The sequence below is a fragment of the Schistocerca serialis genome, chromosome 3 (genome assembly GCF_023864345.2).
Source record: "Schistocerca serialis cubense isolate TAMUIC-IGC-003099 chromosome 3, iqSchSeri2.2, whole genome shotgun sequence".
Taxonomy (NCBI): Eukaryota; Metazoa; Arthropoda; class Insecta; order Orthoptera; family Acrididae; genus Schistocerca; species Schistocerca serialis.
Window position 1 is genome coordinate 606,363,394 of NC_064640.1, and position 14,741 is coordinate 606,378,134.

The window sequence follows — 14,741 nt, forward strand, 5'->3', positions numbered from 1 at the left end:
TCAACATGGGTGTAACTTTTAAAGCCACCACCTGGCCTGCACAGTCATCCAACCTGAGCATTATTAAGCAGCTTTCATCACTTTTGGAACACTGCACTTCATGCAGTTTTTTCCCCTCACATCATTTAATTATGTCTGTTCATGTGTTTACATTTTTTTTGTAACCATCCATTCCAAATGGTGATATGATTGACTGGATTGGAAAAATGAATTTCGCACATGATGTCTGGATCATCAAATGCAGTAGTGGAGGCCACAAAATAGAAAGTAAATCAGTGAAACACCATGAAGTGAAAAAAAGTATTTTTTTTTTACTGACATGAGAATACTGATAAGAAGTAATAAGCAGATGAGGACAGTAGATACAAAAGATTTTTATTTTGTAGGCTTGCTGTACTCTTTTATATGTCAAAACATTTCGAAATTTGGGGAAAAAATTATCATTGGCCCTTTCTGTATCTAGGAAACAGGAAGCAGAAAGTTGTTCCCTGGTGTCAACAGAGAGTGTACAATTTTGAATTGTACCATGGTGCTGTTAACTGTAAGAGTGGGATTTGGGTCACATGGTTCAGTTCTTGGTCTGCTGCAGATTACAGAAGTTTGATCATGAAAGACATAGTAATTCATTAAATGACTTAGGAAGTAGAGAAGTGGGAGATATCAGTATGTGTCATATGGAAACTGGTTGGTTGTTGCGTAACTGCAACAATGTGTAGAGTGCACAGTACCTGACAAAAAAGGCTTTAGAAGACACAATCTTATCATCACTAGCTGACCATGAAATCAGAATCACACTCTGATCTTGTACAGAACCAGAGTGATGCACTATGGAAGTAATCTCCAATGTCTCTGGAATGAAAATGTGAAATGTCCATACTAATTGCATGAAACTCATTTAGTCATTTAAGTTTATGCTAAAGGCTTTATACAGTGTCCAATTTGTGGATACAGAGTGCAGACTCAATGGAAATTAGAAGTAATTTAACTATGAAATGAACAGTGAATGTAAAAAAGTTAAAGGAACAGAATGTTCAATTGTGGATGCATGAAGAGATCAGTGCTTCAAGGAAGAGACTGCATGAGAAAGAGAAAAAATGCAGAAGAAGAAAGTGATGACAGTTGGGGGAACTATATTGAGCTGTAGCAGTCCCCTCCAGTATTCCACCAAAAGCAAATGCAATTTAAACATAGCAAGTCATAGAAGAGTTATGATGAACCATTATTGGACTGTTGCCAAGGACAGTCATGTAGCTTTTTGTCCTTCATTTGTAACTACACAATCACAGAAACATTTCACAGTGCCATAACACAGTTTGACCAACCAGTGGTCGTCGTCATCAGAGTAAAGCCACATGCTGCAAGTGCTGACTTAATGTTCCCACTGCCATGTCAGGATTAGTATACTAATACTAGTATTGAAAATGCAATACTGGACATTAATGTTGACAACCCAATAGGAATGTGCAACACCACTTGCAGGATGTGCTATGTCTGATGATGACCACTGGCCCACTGAAACTGGTTGCAGCACTGTGGAATACTTTTGTGATTTTGTCACAAGAAAATTAAAAAAGGCATCACATTATTTTCATTATTAGTATGAATTTTTCCAAAGTGTAAGTTTTATTTCTCCCATGTTAGTAAGCATTGATGAAGATTTTGATCCTGTATTTAGTACAAATGTAGTTTACGTATTTTCACAAAAAACTTCTTAACACAACTTAAGCATTTAAATTCTATAAGAAGAGATTTATGGGCTTTGTAATGACTCAGTGTCAGCATTTATTATTTTGTTTTTGATCTAAGATTCAATTCTTAACCAGGCATGTTGGTGCTAGGCAAGATAAATATGACTGCGTTCTAATGCTCTTGTCACGGGGAGCGAGAGTTGATGTTGTAAATAGTGCTGGCAACTCACCACTTGACTGCTGTGTAAAAAGAAGCAATGAATGTTATACTGCAATTAAACTTAACATTCTCCTTGGAAATGTGGTTCTGAATGTACGTGAACCAAGTGAGAAAATCTTATCCAAGTAAGTAGAACATCAATACATGTTAATAATTTGTTATGTGCACTTTTGTCACACAGCAGAACATGAAAACAAGGGGAAAATTTAAGCCTATGGAGACATAGTGTTAATATTGTATTTATGTAATATTGGTTGATGTTCTTCACTAATGTTTCATTTTGAACTGAAAAATGGTTTTGTTTACGTGGGTTTTTAAAAGCAACTGTGTTGCACATCTCTAGTTCAAATGCATAAGTTAATAAAATTATTTGCTTTTGGGTAATTTTAAATGGTGGGAATTTGTCCAAAATTGATGAAATATTTTCAACAGTTGAGAAATGGCAAACAGAATTAAACATTGTCATATTTCTCTGTGAGATTATCCGTGTGAGTGAGGTCCCAAAATAGCACTCCAGGTATCCAGTCTACTCAATGAGAAAACATTGTACAAACTGCTTTGATGTGAAGGAGTGCTACATTGAAAAATAAGGGCACTTTAATCCATAAAAGCAAGAACGTTGTTCACTGTCAGAGTGAGAACGTTTAATTTTTGCCTTGTATATAGTGATTGTGAAGTTATTAGTTGTTTCTATAAGATGAGATAAAGTGCATAAAAGTACACATCAAATTACTATGTCTGTTTTATTTAATTCAATGTGTATGATGAGTGTTAGTTAGGTTTTTTTTTTTTTTTTCAGTAGTTGCCATATTCATTTACAATAACTCTGCTAACCAATGACTATGAGACCAGCATATTAGTTAATAATTTAGTAGAGCAGTATCAACTCAGTGAGTGATTATTTTAAAGCCTTGATTCATTCTGTCAGCCATTCATATACAGGGTGAGTCAAAAAGGACTTCATGAATTTGGAACGATATAGAAATTTATTGACGTAATTTACAGAATTGGTAGACATGCCATTTTATAGCAAAGAACCTCAAGTTTCACATAAAAGTGTCAAGTGTCATTTTGATTCAATGTGGCTACCATTTGTGATGCGGCAAACATCCCAACAGTAACCAATTGCTTCCCACACTTGTTGCAGCAAATCAGGCATAACTTGTGCAACAGTGGCAGAGATTCAATTTTTCAGGTCAGCTGAATTGTTTGATAGGGGAAGAACATACCCACAGTCGTTAATAAAACCCCAGAGAAAGAAATCCAGTTGTATCAAATGGTGTCAACAACATGTGGGCGACCTGATGATTTATGATGTCACAGTGAATAACCGGTCTCAACAAAGTTCTTGTGCCAAGAGTAATTGCAGGCTATCTTGGAGGTTCTTTAGCATATTCGGTGTGAAGGTTGTTTCAGAGTTTGTTTCATGAAACCAAAACATACAGTAAGTGTGCTTCACATCAGTGAAAGTAGTCATTTTAACTGTGCACCACACCACCGCTCCTGTTGGCGGAATGGGATACTGATGTACTTTGTGAATTAAGCTTTTGGTTGTTTGCTACAAAATCACACATCTACTGATTCTTTGTTATCTCAATAGATTTCTGTATCATTCCAAAGTTGTAAAGTCCGTTCTGACTCACAATGTGTTTTAATCACAAGTCGTAACCAACAGGAGGACCTTCAGAAGTGTGAGACCCTTCAAGTAATACTCTAGTAGAGAATAGCAGCTACAATAAACTCTTCGTGCAGGCTGTGCTAATTATTAACTATTATTTATGATAGCTTGTCATCTTCTGGCATTGCAAAGAAGTAGTGTACGAGGAATAACGGGGGTTTCAGGTCAGTCTGCAGTTTCCAAGTGATTACGAGCAGAAAGACAAAATCCAGTAATGGCATGCAATTGCTGGGATCGGTGCCAAACACTGTCACATGGCACTTTGGAGAGGTGCAGATTTTAGGACTTGATAAAAATACTTGCAGGAGACTCAGAGAACTCAAGGCTCTGAATCAAACTTAATTATTTCATTCAGACTAACTACTACACTGAAGACTCATTCTCAGCTTCAGGAAAAGCAAAATATTTGACTGTTTGCACAACAGAAGTTAGTGTCTGAATTCGTGGGGTGAGAGCTAACAGATGTAACGGTCACTAATAGCATCTTAAAGTACAAGGGATGTTTAATAAGTAATGCAACACTTTTTTTTTCCCTTGGCCAATTTCGGCTGCAAAAATGCAGAATTTGTTGTGGGACATCGTGAAATATTCCCACTTCACCCCTTTAGTTTCATGAAAGTGTGATAGGTGGCAGGGCTATACATAGCCTTCAAAATGCTGTCTGTAACAGAGGTGCATTCACCATGCAGAGAGCTATCATTGAGTTTCTTTTGGCAGAAAACTAGAGCTCCGCTGATATTCATAGGCACTTGCAGAATATCATCAGAGACTTGGCAGTGAACAAAAGCATGGTGAGGCATGGGATGAGCCGTCTGTCATCATCACAACAAACCTGTCCGTTCCCTCGTGTCGGTCAGCTGCACACAGCTGTGACTCCTACAGTGTTTGAACACGTGAACAGTCTCATTTGACAATGTTACTTATAATCCATCTTGATTGCATAAAATGTTTATTCACATGACCGGTTTCGGTTCCTCTAGAACCATCTTCAGATCTGCAATTTCGGTTACAGGAGTAACCCGTCCACACTCAGCAGCCTTCACATGCTGCATCACATAATTACGCAGCATGTGAAGGTTGCTGTGTGTGGACAGGTTACTCCTGTAACTGAAATTACAGATCTGAAGATGGTTCTGGAGGAACCGAAACTGGTCATGTGAATAAACATTGTATGCAATCAATATGGATTATAAGTAACATTGTAAAACCACTGATTACGGTTATCCCATAAGACATTATGTCTGTTTTTGCAAAGTCTCATTTGAGGTGATCGATGGATCACCAACAAACACTGCACTGCTCAACTTGACATCTTTGTTGGTTGTGCTGACACATTCATCAACCAGTTGAGATACTCAAAGCTGTGTGCTCTCTGTTTTCCTCACTACATAACAGATGACCATAAAGAGCAACAAAGGGCTGTGTGTGGAATTGCTTGCCCATTACAAGACTGTTTGTGACAATTTTTTGTCAAATGTCATCACAGGCAATGAAACATGGGTTTATCACTTTAAACCGGAGACAGAAAGGCAATCCATACAGACGCACCTCACCGCCTCTCCTACGAAGAAAAAGTTCAAAGCCACACCTTCATTCAGTAAAGTCACGATGATGGTCTGGGACTCTGAAAGTGTTATCCTGTTTGATTTCCTCCCTCGTGGTGCAACAATCAGCTTGAAAGTTATTGAGCTATCCTCAAGAAATTGAAAAAGTGGCTTCATCGTCTTCATCGCCACAGAAATGCAAACTAACTTCTTCTTCTCCATGACAACACAAGACCTCACACAAGTCTGCGCACTTGAGAACAGCTCACAAAACTTCTTTGGGATGTTCTTCCCCATCCACCTCATGCCTTCTGACTTCCATCTGTTTGGCCCAACAAAGGATGCACTCTGCCGGAAGCAGTAAATGGATGATGGGGAGGTTATTGATTGGGCAAGACCTTGCCTACAACATTGACCAATGGAATGATACCATGCAGGCATACAGGCCCTCTCAGTAAGGTGGCATGAAACCACTACATTGAATGGGGATTATGTTGAAAAATAGGGTTTTGTAGCTAAAAGAGTGAAGAGTAATACGATGAATCTTGAATAAACCCAATCTGCTTTCAGTAACAAAATTTGTTGCGTTACTCTTTGAATGCACTGCATACAAAGATTTGAGAGCAGCACCCCAAGTAAGAAAACTTAATTGGAGACTAGCAGCGAGTTACATGGAGTTGGCATCCCAGCAACCTGACTGAGAGAAAGCTGTTTTGAATATGAAAACCCAGAGTTTTTAAAACATCTTGGTTGATGTTGTTGCTCTTTATCAGTATTCAGCTCACCAGTGCATTTGCATTTTACCAGCATTGACCAATCTGACATGAGTCTCTGCTTCTCCCTGATGCCTCTGGCCAACCATGTTCAGGTCCTTTCGCTTCAAGTTCATTGTAGGTAGGAATGTTCCTAGCATTTACTCTAACAAACTCCATGATTGATAGTACCTGTATTCAGCTGAAAGCTAAATGTCATTGCCCAGTCTAGTGTGGCTAGCAACAACAGTGTTCAACATCACTTTGCTCTACCCTAAATTTGGAGACACACTGTCGGAAATGGGGACTGCTGTTCCAGCAGTTTTACTCATTTCCCGTCTGAATCGAATTTATGTGTATCCACTGACTTTGCTGTTGTTGGGAGCTAGTATAGTGCTTGCTGTGTATGACTGTTGGCAACCACTATCCACTGTGACGCCTGATACACCATCTACACAGTGTATGATGCTACTGGTTAATTCTCTGAACTGAAGCTCCTACCATGGGACAGATTCAGGGAGCTTCTGCAAGTTCTCATGGACCTCATGTAACATAAATACTACCACTTGTGCCTACTCTCTGTATTTTGTCTCTCATTTCCTGTCTTAGAGTGCCCCTGCTGGCTTTCAACAGCCTCAGGCTTAACAATGAGTAGGTCAATAAGATGTCAGTACTACATGACAAGCTGTTGTATGTTACATTTTCCAAACATATTTGTATTACTGTATTAACTCTTAAAAATTCTGTATAATGAATATCCTTCTCAATACACTGAAATGTCATTCCTTAAAAAAGAAAAAAATATTTTTATACTGTAGTAATGTACATCAATCTTCTACAGTTCTTACAGGGATTTGTATTCTTAATCTTGTGATGCTCAGATTCATTTTAGAAGAGTGTGTTGTGTAATTTATATAAGATTTGACCCATAGTAAGGGCTCTCTTAATTTTATTTCTTGGCTTGTACAGGCAAATGCACTGACGAGATTCCATTATGCTCTGTGGTTCTCATGCAGCAATGTTTATCATATTTTGAGTGAGTGTTCATTCAAGATGAATGCTTGGTACATAAAATACCTACGTCAATATATTTCTCAGATGAAGTAAACTACTGTTCAGACACACACTGTCCCCCTTTGGTGGACAGTTTTAACATGATATCTTGAGGATATCTGCAGTGTTATGAATAAGTACCAACATTAAGCAAAAGGTTGAGGTGTTACCTCTGTGGAGCATTTTTAAATTGTCTAGTACTACTGTTTCTGTTTTTGCCACTGTGATGTGCAATTCTATTCAGTAGTATTTGCTTTGCAAGTGCTCTATTTATAGCTCATTATTATTAAATAGTGTTGTTTAACTAATTTACACTATATGATCAAAAGTATCCAGACACCCCCAAAAACATACATTTTTCATATATGGTGCATTGTGCTGCCACCTACTACCAGGTACTCCATATTTACAATGTCAGTAGTCATTAGTCATTGTGAGAGAGCAGAATGGGGTGCTCCGCGGAACTGCAGACTTCTAACGTGGTCTGGTGATTGGGTGTCACTTGTGTCATACGTCTGTACGCCAGATTTCCACACTCCTAAACATCCCTAGGTCCACTGTTTCCGATCTGATAGTGAAGTGGAAACGTGAAGGGACACGTACAGCACAAGAGCGTACAGGCTGACCTTGTCTGTTGACTGACAGAGACTGCCGACAGTTGAAGAGGTTCGTAATGTGTAATAGGCAGATGTCTATCCAGACCATCACATGGGAATTCCAAACTGCATCAGGTTCCACTGCAAGTACTATGACAGTTAGGTGGGAGGTGAGAAAACCTGGATTTCATGGTCGAGCGGCTGCTCATAAGTCACACATCACACCGATAAATGCCAAAGTACGCCTCACTTGGTGTAAGGAGTGTAAACATTGGATGATTGAACAGTGGAAAAATGTTGTGTGGAGTGTCAAATCACGGTACACAATGTGGCGATCCGATGGCAGTGTGTGGGTATGGCGAATGCCCGGTGAACATCATCTGCCAGCGTGTATAGTGCCAACAGTAAAATTTGGAGGTGGAGATGTTATGGTGTGGTCATGTTTTTCATGGAGGAGGCTTACACCCCTTGATGTTTTATGGGGCACTATCACAGCACAGGCCTACATTGATGTTTTAAGCACCTTCTTGCTTTCCACTGTTGGAGCATTTCGGGGATGGTGATTGCATCTTTCATCACGATCAAGCACCTGTTCATAATGCACAGCCTGTGGCGGAGTGATTACACAACAATAACATCCCTGTAATGGACTGTCCTACACAGAGTCCTGACCTCAATTGTACAGAACACCTTTGGAATGTTTTGGAACGCCGACTCCGTGCCAGACCTCACCGACCAACACCAGTACCTCTCATCAGTACAGCACTCCGTGAAGAATGGGCTGCCATTCCCCAAGAAACCTTCCAGCATCTGATTGAATGTATGCCTGTGAGCGTGGAAGCTTTCATCAAGGCTAAAGGTGGGCCAACACCATATCAAATTCCAGCATTACCGATGGGGAGTGCCACGAACTTGTAAATTATTTTCAGCTAGGTGTCCGGATACTTTTGATCACATAGTGTACATTAACAGTTACATGATCCTAGAAATTGCATTGATATTCCTTACAAAGTGTATTTATTGTTGGCTTTGTGTTCTTTTGTTACTATGCCATTTTATTGAAGTTAAGTAGGTTTTCAAGTGAAATGGAAAAAATATTCAGTGAAAGTACAAATTTGCATTGTGTTACATTCTAGTGACATATCACGTGGAAGAGAAATGAATCCAATTCAATGTGTAAATGGTGAAGATGATGAGGAAGAGCCTAGCGACTACACATATGTGAGCAAAAACTGTTTAACAGCTAATATTAGTATTGACACTGCTGTAACGTCATTACAGTCTTGCCTCTGTACAGATAATTGCTCAAGCAATCGCTGCACTTGTACATTTATGAGTGAACAGTGTTGGTATGATGATGAAGGAAAATTAGTGCCTGAATTCAACTATACAGGTTTGTGAATTTTGTTAAATCTACCTTCTGCAATTTATATTAAAAATTTGAATAACATAACCCTTATTAATTATATATTGTTAAATTATCTAAATTGTTTCATATTTGCATTTTCCAAGATTATTGCATACAGCAAGAATATTAATTATTCTGTGTGGGGAGGTACATTTACGTTCTGTCTAGGAGGCTATCCAGGAAGTAACAGGCACTTTGAAATAAAAAATTAACAATATGGAAAAACCAAATTTTGTTATACACATTTTAAAGACCAACTCTTAAGCTATTTTTGTACATAATCGCTATTGTAACTGAGGGGTTATCTTTTGCAGCACCCATTTTAACACATCACAGAAAGCAAATTAGCAGACACAGGTCGCACACTACCACCGCTGGATGCGTACTGAGTGTAAGAAAGTTATGACACCAAGATGGTGGCTGTAGCTCTGCCCACTACCGCAATAGACCAAAATGTCTGTTACTTTTTGGATAGCCATTGTATGATATTCTGTGGTCTTTAGCATTGAAGAAAAAAGTGCATGAAATTTTGAAGTTGATAATTGAGGCCGGGACCTTTCAATTAATAGAGCTGGTTTTCAAGATTACGAGAACACCTGTATTCTGGAATGTGACATCACTGTAAGATGATAATACCAACAATGCATGTACTGTGCTGCGATTTGTTATTACTATGAAGGAATTTGGTCTGCAGTGTGCTTGGTAATGTAGAAACGTGTCTGTATGGTTGTACAGGCATAGATAAGTTAAAGTCAGAGATATCAGGATAAACATGGTATTTACACCGTGCAGCAAGGACCAGTGATGAATAAAAGAAATGAGTTTGTGTTATGTTTTTAGGTGAATGAGGTGGCACAGACACTTCTACATTTACCGTATTTACTCGAATCTAAGCCGCACTCGAATCTAAGCCGCACTCGAATCTAAGCCGCACCTGAAAAATGAGATCCGAAATAAAGGAAAAAAAAATTTCCCGAATCTAAGCCGCAACTGAAATTTGAGACTCGAAATTCAAGGGGAGAAAAAAGTTTTAGGCCACACCTCCAAATCGAAACAAAGTTGGTCCATTGTAATATGAGACACAATTTAGTTCGAATGAATGACGATACACCTACAGTAGTTTGGTTCGAGTTGTAAGCTTAGCAGTTAAGCTTTACCAGGTAGCCATTGCTATGCATCACGCGCTCTGTTCGTATTTATAAGCATACCCTTCCTTTTTCAAGTGCTTCGTCTGGTTTGAATCGATTGCTTATTTTGCTTTGATCTGATAAGTGCCGTTTTCTTTGTAATAGGTGTTTACCTCACTCTAAGCTGAAAATGCATTACTGTACTGTGTCATGCATTGTTTGTCGCATTCTGATTACTATGAAGGAATTTGGTCTGCAGTGTGCTTGGTAATGTAGAAACGTGTCTGTATGGTTGTACAGGCATAGATAAGTTAAAGTCAGAGATATCAGGATAAACATGGTATTTACACCGTGCAGCAAGGACCAGTGATGAATAAAAGAAATGAGTTTGTGTTATGTTTTTAGGTGAATGAGGTGGCACAGACACTTCTACATTTACCGTATTTACTCGAATCTAAGCCGCACTCGAATCTAAGCCGCACTCGAATCTAAGCCGCACCTGAAAAATGAGATCCGAAATAAAGGAAAAAAAAATTTCCCGAATCTAAGCCGCAACTGAAATTTGAGACTCGAAATTCAAGGGGAGAAAAAAGTTTTAGGCCACACCTCCAAATCGAAACAAAGTTGGTCCATTGTAATATGAGACACAATTTAGTTCGAATGAATGACGATACACCTACAGTAGTTTGGTTCGAGTTGTAAGCTTAGCAGTTAAGCTTTACCAGGTAGCCATTGCTATGCATCACGCGCTCTGTTCGTATTTATAAGCATACCCTTCCTTTTTCAAGTGCTTCGTCTGGTTTGAATCGATTGCTTATTTTGCTTTGATCTGATAAGTGCCGTTTTCTTTGTAATAGGTGTTTACCTCACTCTAAGCTGAAAATGCATTACTGTACTGTGTCATGCATTGTTTGTCGCATTCTGATAGTGCGTGTTTACGGACTGTCGCCGCTCACGGCATGGCTTGCTTTTGTGCACGCTACATTGAATTTCTGCAGACAATACGGAGTTTGTATTTACTTTGTTGGATAATGTACGAAAATGTAGTGGTCGAAACTCGGAGCGGAGAAAAAAAAGCTCGTTTACCACCTTTTTTTAAAATTTATTTACTGACGCAGAGGTTTTGGCGCCAGTATTTATCTTTGTGCCTACAAAGCATGCCTGTGTAGCGCTACATGTATTCGACGGCAGAAATTAGTGGCGGCACCTACCAACATTTTTCAGAACTTCCGCTTGCTTTGCACACGATTCTAAGCCGCAGGCGGTTTTTTGGATTACAAAAACAGGAAAAAAAGTACGGCTTAGATTCGAGTAAATATGGTATTTAATGGTTAAAAGATGAGCATATTCATGTATACTATTTACAAGATTGATAGATTTATATATAATAATAGTAATAATAATAATAATAATAATAATAATAATAATAATAATAATAATAATAATAATAATAAATAAATAAATAAATAAATAAATAAATAAATAAATAAATAAATAAATAAATAAAATAGCCTCAAGCTACAGTTACAGTTTTATAAGTTTTATTCGGTGATCTCGTGCTCAGATGCGCCTGTGCGTGGTTCCTATTTCTTGGCACGGAATAAAGCTTATAAAACAATAACTGCAGCATTATTATTATTATTATTATTATTATTATTATTATTATTAATAATGTTCAATCACTTGCTGAGTGTCACCAGATTAGTAGCATTATGCAAAGTCCATTTATTTTCACCACGAGTTCTGAAGTCTGGGCCAGAGTCCTTTGTGCGGTAACTTAAAAAGTCACGTGGAGGGGTCATTTGCTTGCAGCGAATTGAACTGATGAAGACGTCCTCGGTCAACATGGTGCTACCCATTGGAAAAGAGAGCTCTGGAGAGAGCAAGGCCCAGTGGAGATGCACTGGTGGACTGTTTGAATTTTTGTCTCCTGTGGTGATGTGTGTGGCATGCGGCACACGATCTGCGGCCGACCAATACAATGCTGGTAGCGCATTCCTCCCCTCCAAAAACTGCACACCGTCTTCGGGTAGCATGGATACGTGCGGCCATGTGAGAGAGGTCTGTGTCTTGGTGCAGCTGATGGAGATAGCTATGGAACGTGGTGCCATCTAACTCACATTCCAACATTTGCCTTGAGAACCACCAGAAACATCTGCCAAAAACTGGGGGGTATGACATCAATCCAGCAGCACAGGAGAGCGCAGCATTTATGTTTCTGAGCACACCGAAGGCTGTACAGCTGCAGAGGGTCTGATGTCCATGACTGACATTGATGTGAACAGCGACAGGTGCTGCAGCAGCAGGCTACGTAGGCAGGCAAGGGGTCACCTCCAAGGCAGAGTCGTCTGTTGACCCATGCACCTGAATGTCAGACAAGGCTGCTTGGGGGCAAATGGTCTGGGTTGCAGGCAGCATTTCTGAAACATGAAAATCTACAGCAGGATCACAATAATAACAAAAGCATAACTGGTTTTGGTGCCGTCAATGGGTGCCTGATGTGCCGTGAATGTCGTAATGGTTTCTGCCAGTTGCCTGAGTGACGATGCTGGATTCCAAGTTGGCTTATAATAGAGATGATAGAAAACATTGTCCTATAATAATTATGTTGATGAAGGATTGTGAAAAAGCGAAGTTTGATAGGGCCTGAGAAATAACAACAAAGTATTTTCCCTCAAGTGCAAAGCATGAAGATTGGACATGTGAGCCTTGGAAGTGTGAATGAAATGTTTAGCTTCACTGTTCAATTGAGGAGAAAACAGTGCTGTTTGAATATTCTTAATTCCCTTCTGTTGGTAAAATCATTGAAATTCCATAGCAGAAAATTTCAGACCATTGTCCGAAATGATTGATTGTGGCAAATCTTGTAATCAAAAGATAGAAGCGAGTGCTTTTCTAGTTCTAGTGCTGGTTGTCAAATTCATGGGAATGACAAGTGGATACTTACTGTGTACATCAGTGATAATGAGCCACCTTGTGTTCAAGGAGGGACCAGCAAGGTAAATGTGGGTACGTTGCCAAGGTCCATTAGGTTGAAGCCTATGGACAAATTCTTGGAGCGGCACTGTCTGATCATTCATGCAGTGACAATGGCTGTCATCTGTTCAGTCTGCCTGTCAAGTCAGAGCTACGTACAATGATGGCCCACTACCTGCTTAGTTTTAAAAATTTCCCAATGCCCTCTATGTAAAATTTTCAAAACATGCTGCTGCAATTACAGGGGAATCATGACTCAGGTTTGTTCATTAGCAGTATGCAATAAAATTACACCATTCTGAAGAGAGAGGTGTTTGCATTGAGCATGGTAATTTCATACTACTGTATATGAAATTGATTTTCGATTATGTGGCCAACCCATCTAAATATTCAGCAATCATAGTGACTGATCTCGTTCAGCGGAAAAGCTTGCAGTGCTTGCAAATCAGAAATATCAATTTGCAGACAAGAAGCTTCTGATGCATTGGATCCTGAATCGTTTCCCATAGGCAAGTAAGATAGTGTCTACATTTGCATGCTAATCCATTGAGTGATAAAGAATTTCATACTGTTCATTTGAAAGAAGCAATGACCAATGTTGGAGCTTCTGTGCTGTATGATCAGGCACATCTTTTGCTGGATGAAAAAGAGCAGTCAGTGGCTTATGATCAGTTACAAGAAAAAATTTTGTACCATGCATATATTGATGAAATTTCATGACACCTGGCTTAGGCTTCCTTTTCCGTTGGACTTGTTAGCTTGAGTGCTGTTCAATTCCTTAGATGTGAATGCTATGGGGTATTCAATGTTACCAACCTTATGAGATAATACTGCCCCTATTCCATGTGACTATGCATCAGCTGCAAGCAGTACTGATTACTGCAGATTGAAATGAATAAAACATTGGTGACTAAGCAATTTGTTTTCCAGCATTTGAAATACATGTCATACTCTCCAGTCCATTGGGCAGCAACACTTTTGCACCAGAGGCAATGCAAAGGAATGAATTTTTTGGAATGAATTTTATGTAGTATGTCAGTTTTCCATGAACAGCTTGTAGTTCTCATACATTTTGAGGGAAAAGTAATCTCTGAATGGCCTGCAAATGCTTAATCCTGGCACGAATGCCATGGCTGTCAATGAGATATCCCAAATATTCAGTTTTGGGGTTGAAAAAATGAACATTTCTATAAATTACCCTTGAGTCCTGCATCAGTTAAAACATGAAACAGAAATTCTAAATTTTGGAGATACTGTTTCTCTGGACCCATGATCTAATCCAAATAATTTGAACAGGATAGAACTTTCGATGCTACTTATTCGAGAAAGTGTGGAAATAACGCAAGGGCATGTGCACTTCCAAAGGGAAGGTGGTGGTATTAATGGAAGCTGACCTGTGTATTGACCACCATAATGTCTTTTTTTTTTCCCCTCATTCAGGAGAAGTTGAAGGTAAAAACGTAAACTTGGCCAGTACCAACTAACCGCAGCGTCATCCTCTACCAATGGCGTGGAGGAGCGTGGGGTCACACACTGTTATCCTGTCTGTCGTCAGTTTTTGTGACCTGGAGCGGCTACTACTAGATAAAGTAGTTCCTCATTTGACATCACGGTTTTCATGTGATCACAAGAGGAGTTGCCCATTCACTTTTAAAACAGTAATTTGTTCCTGACTGTTTTGAGTTCAAAAGCAACTTCA

General features: G+C 39.2%; 1 protein-coding gene across 5 annotated transcripts in view; it reads left to right on the forward strand.

The window, feature by feature from the left end:
- The window catches only part of LOC126470490 (histone-lysine N-methyltransferase EHMT2), a 279,877-nt gene that overhangs the window by 162,803 nt on the left and 102,333 nt on the right, over positions 1-14,741 (forward strand). For all 5 annotated transcript variants that reach the window (XR_007586217.1, XR_007586218.1, XM_050098362.1 and 2 more), the window contains 2 exons: positions 1,824-2,033; positions 8,668-8,924. Coding sequence is in view for 3 of the 5 variants with exons in the window: in XM_050098362.1 (XP_049954319.1) it covers positions 1,824-2,033; positions 8,668-8,924 (467 nt within the window). In the remaining 2 variants the exon portion in view is untranslated. The remainder of the gene's footprint in view (positions 1-1,823; positions 2,034-8,667; positions 8,925-14,741) is intronic.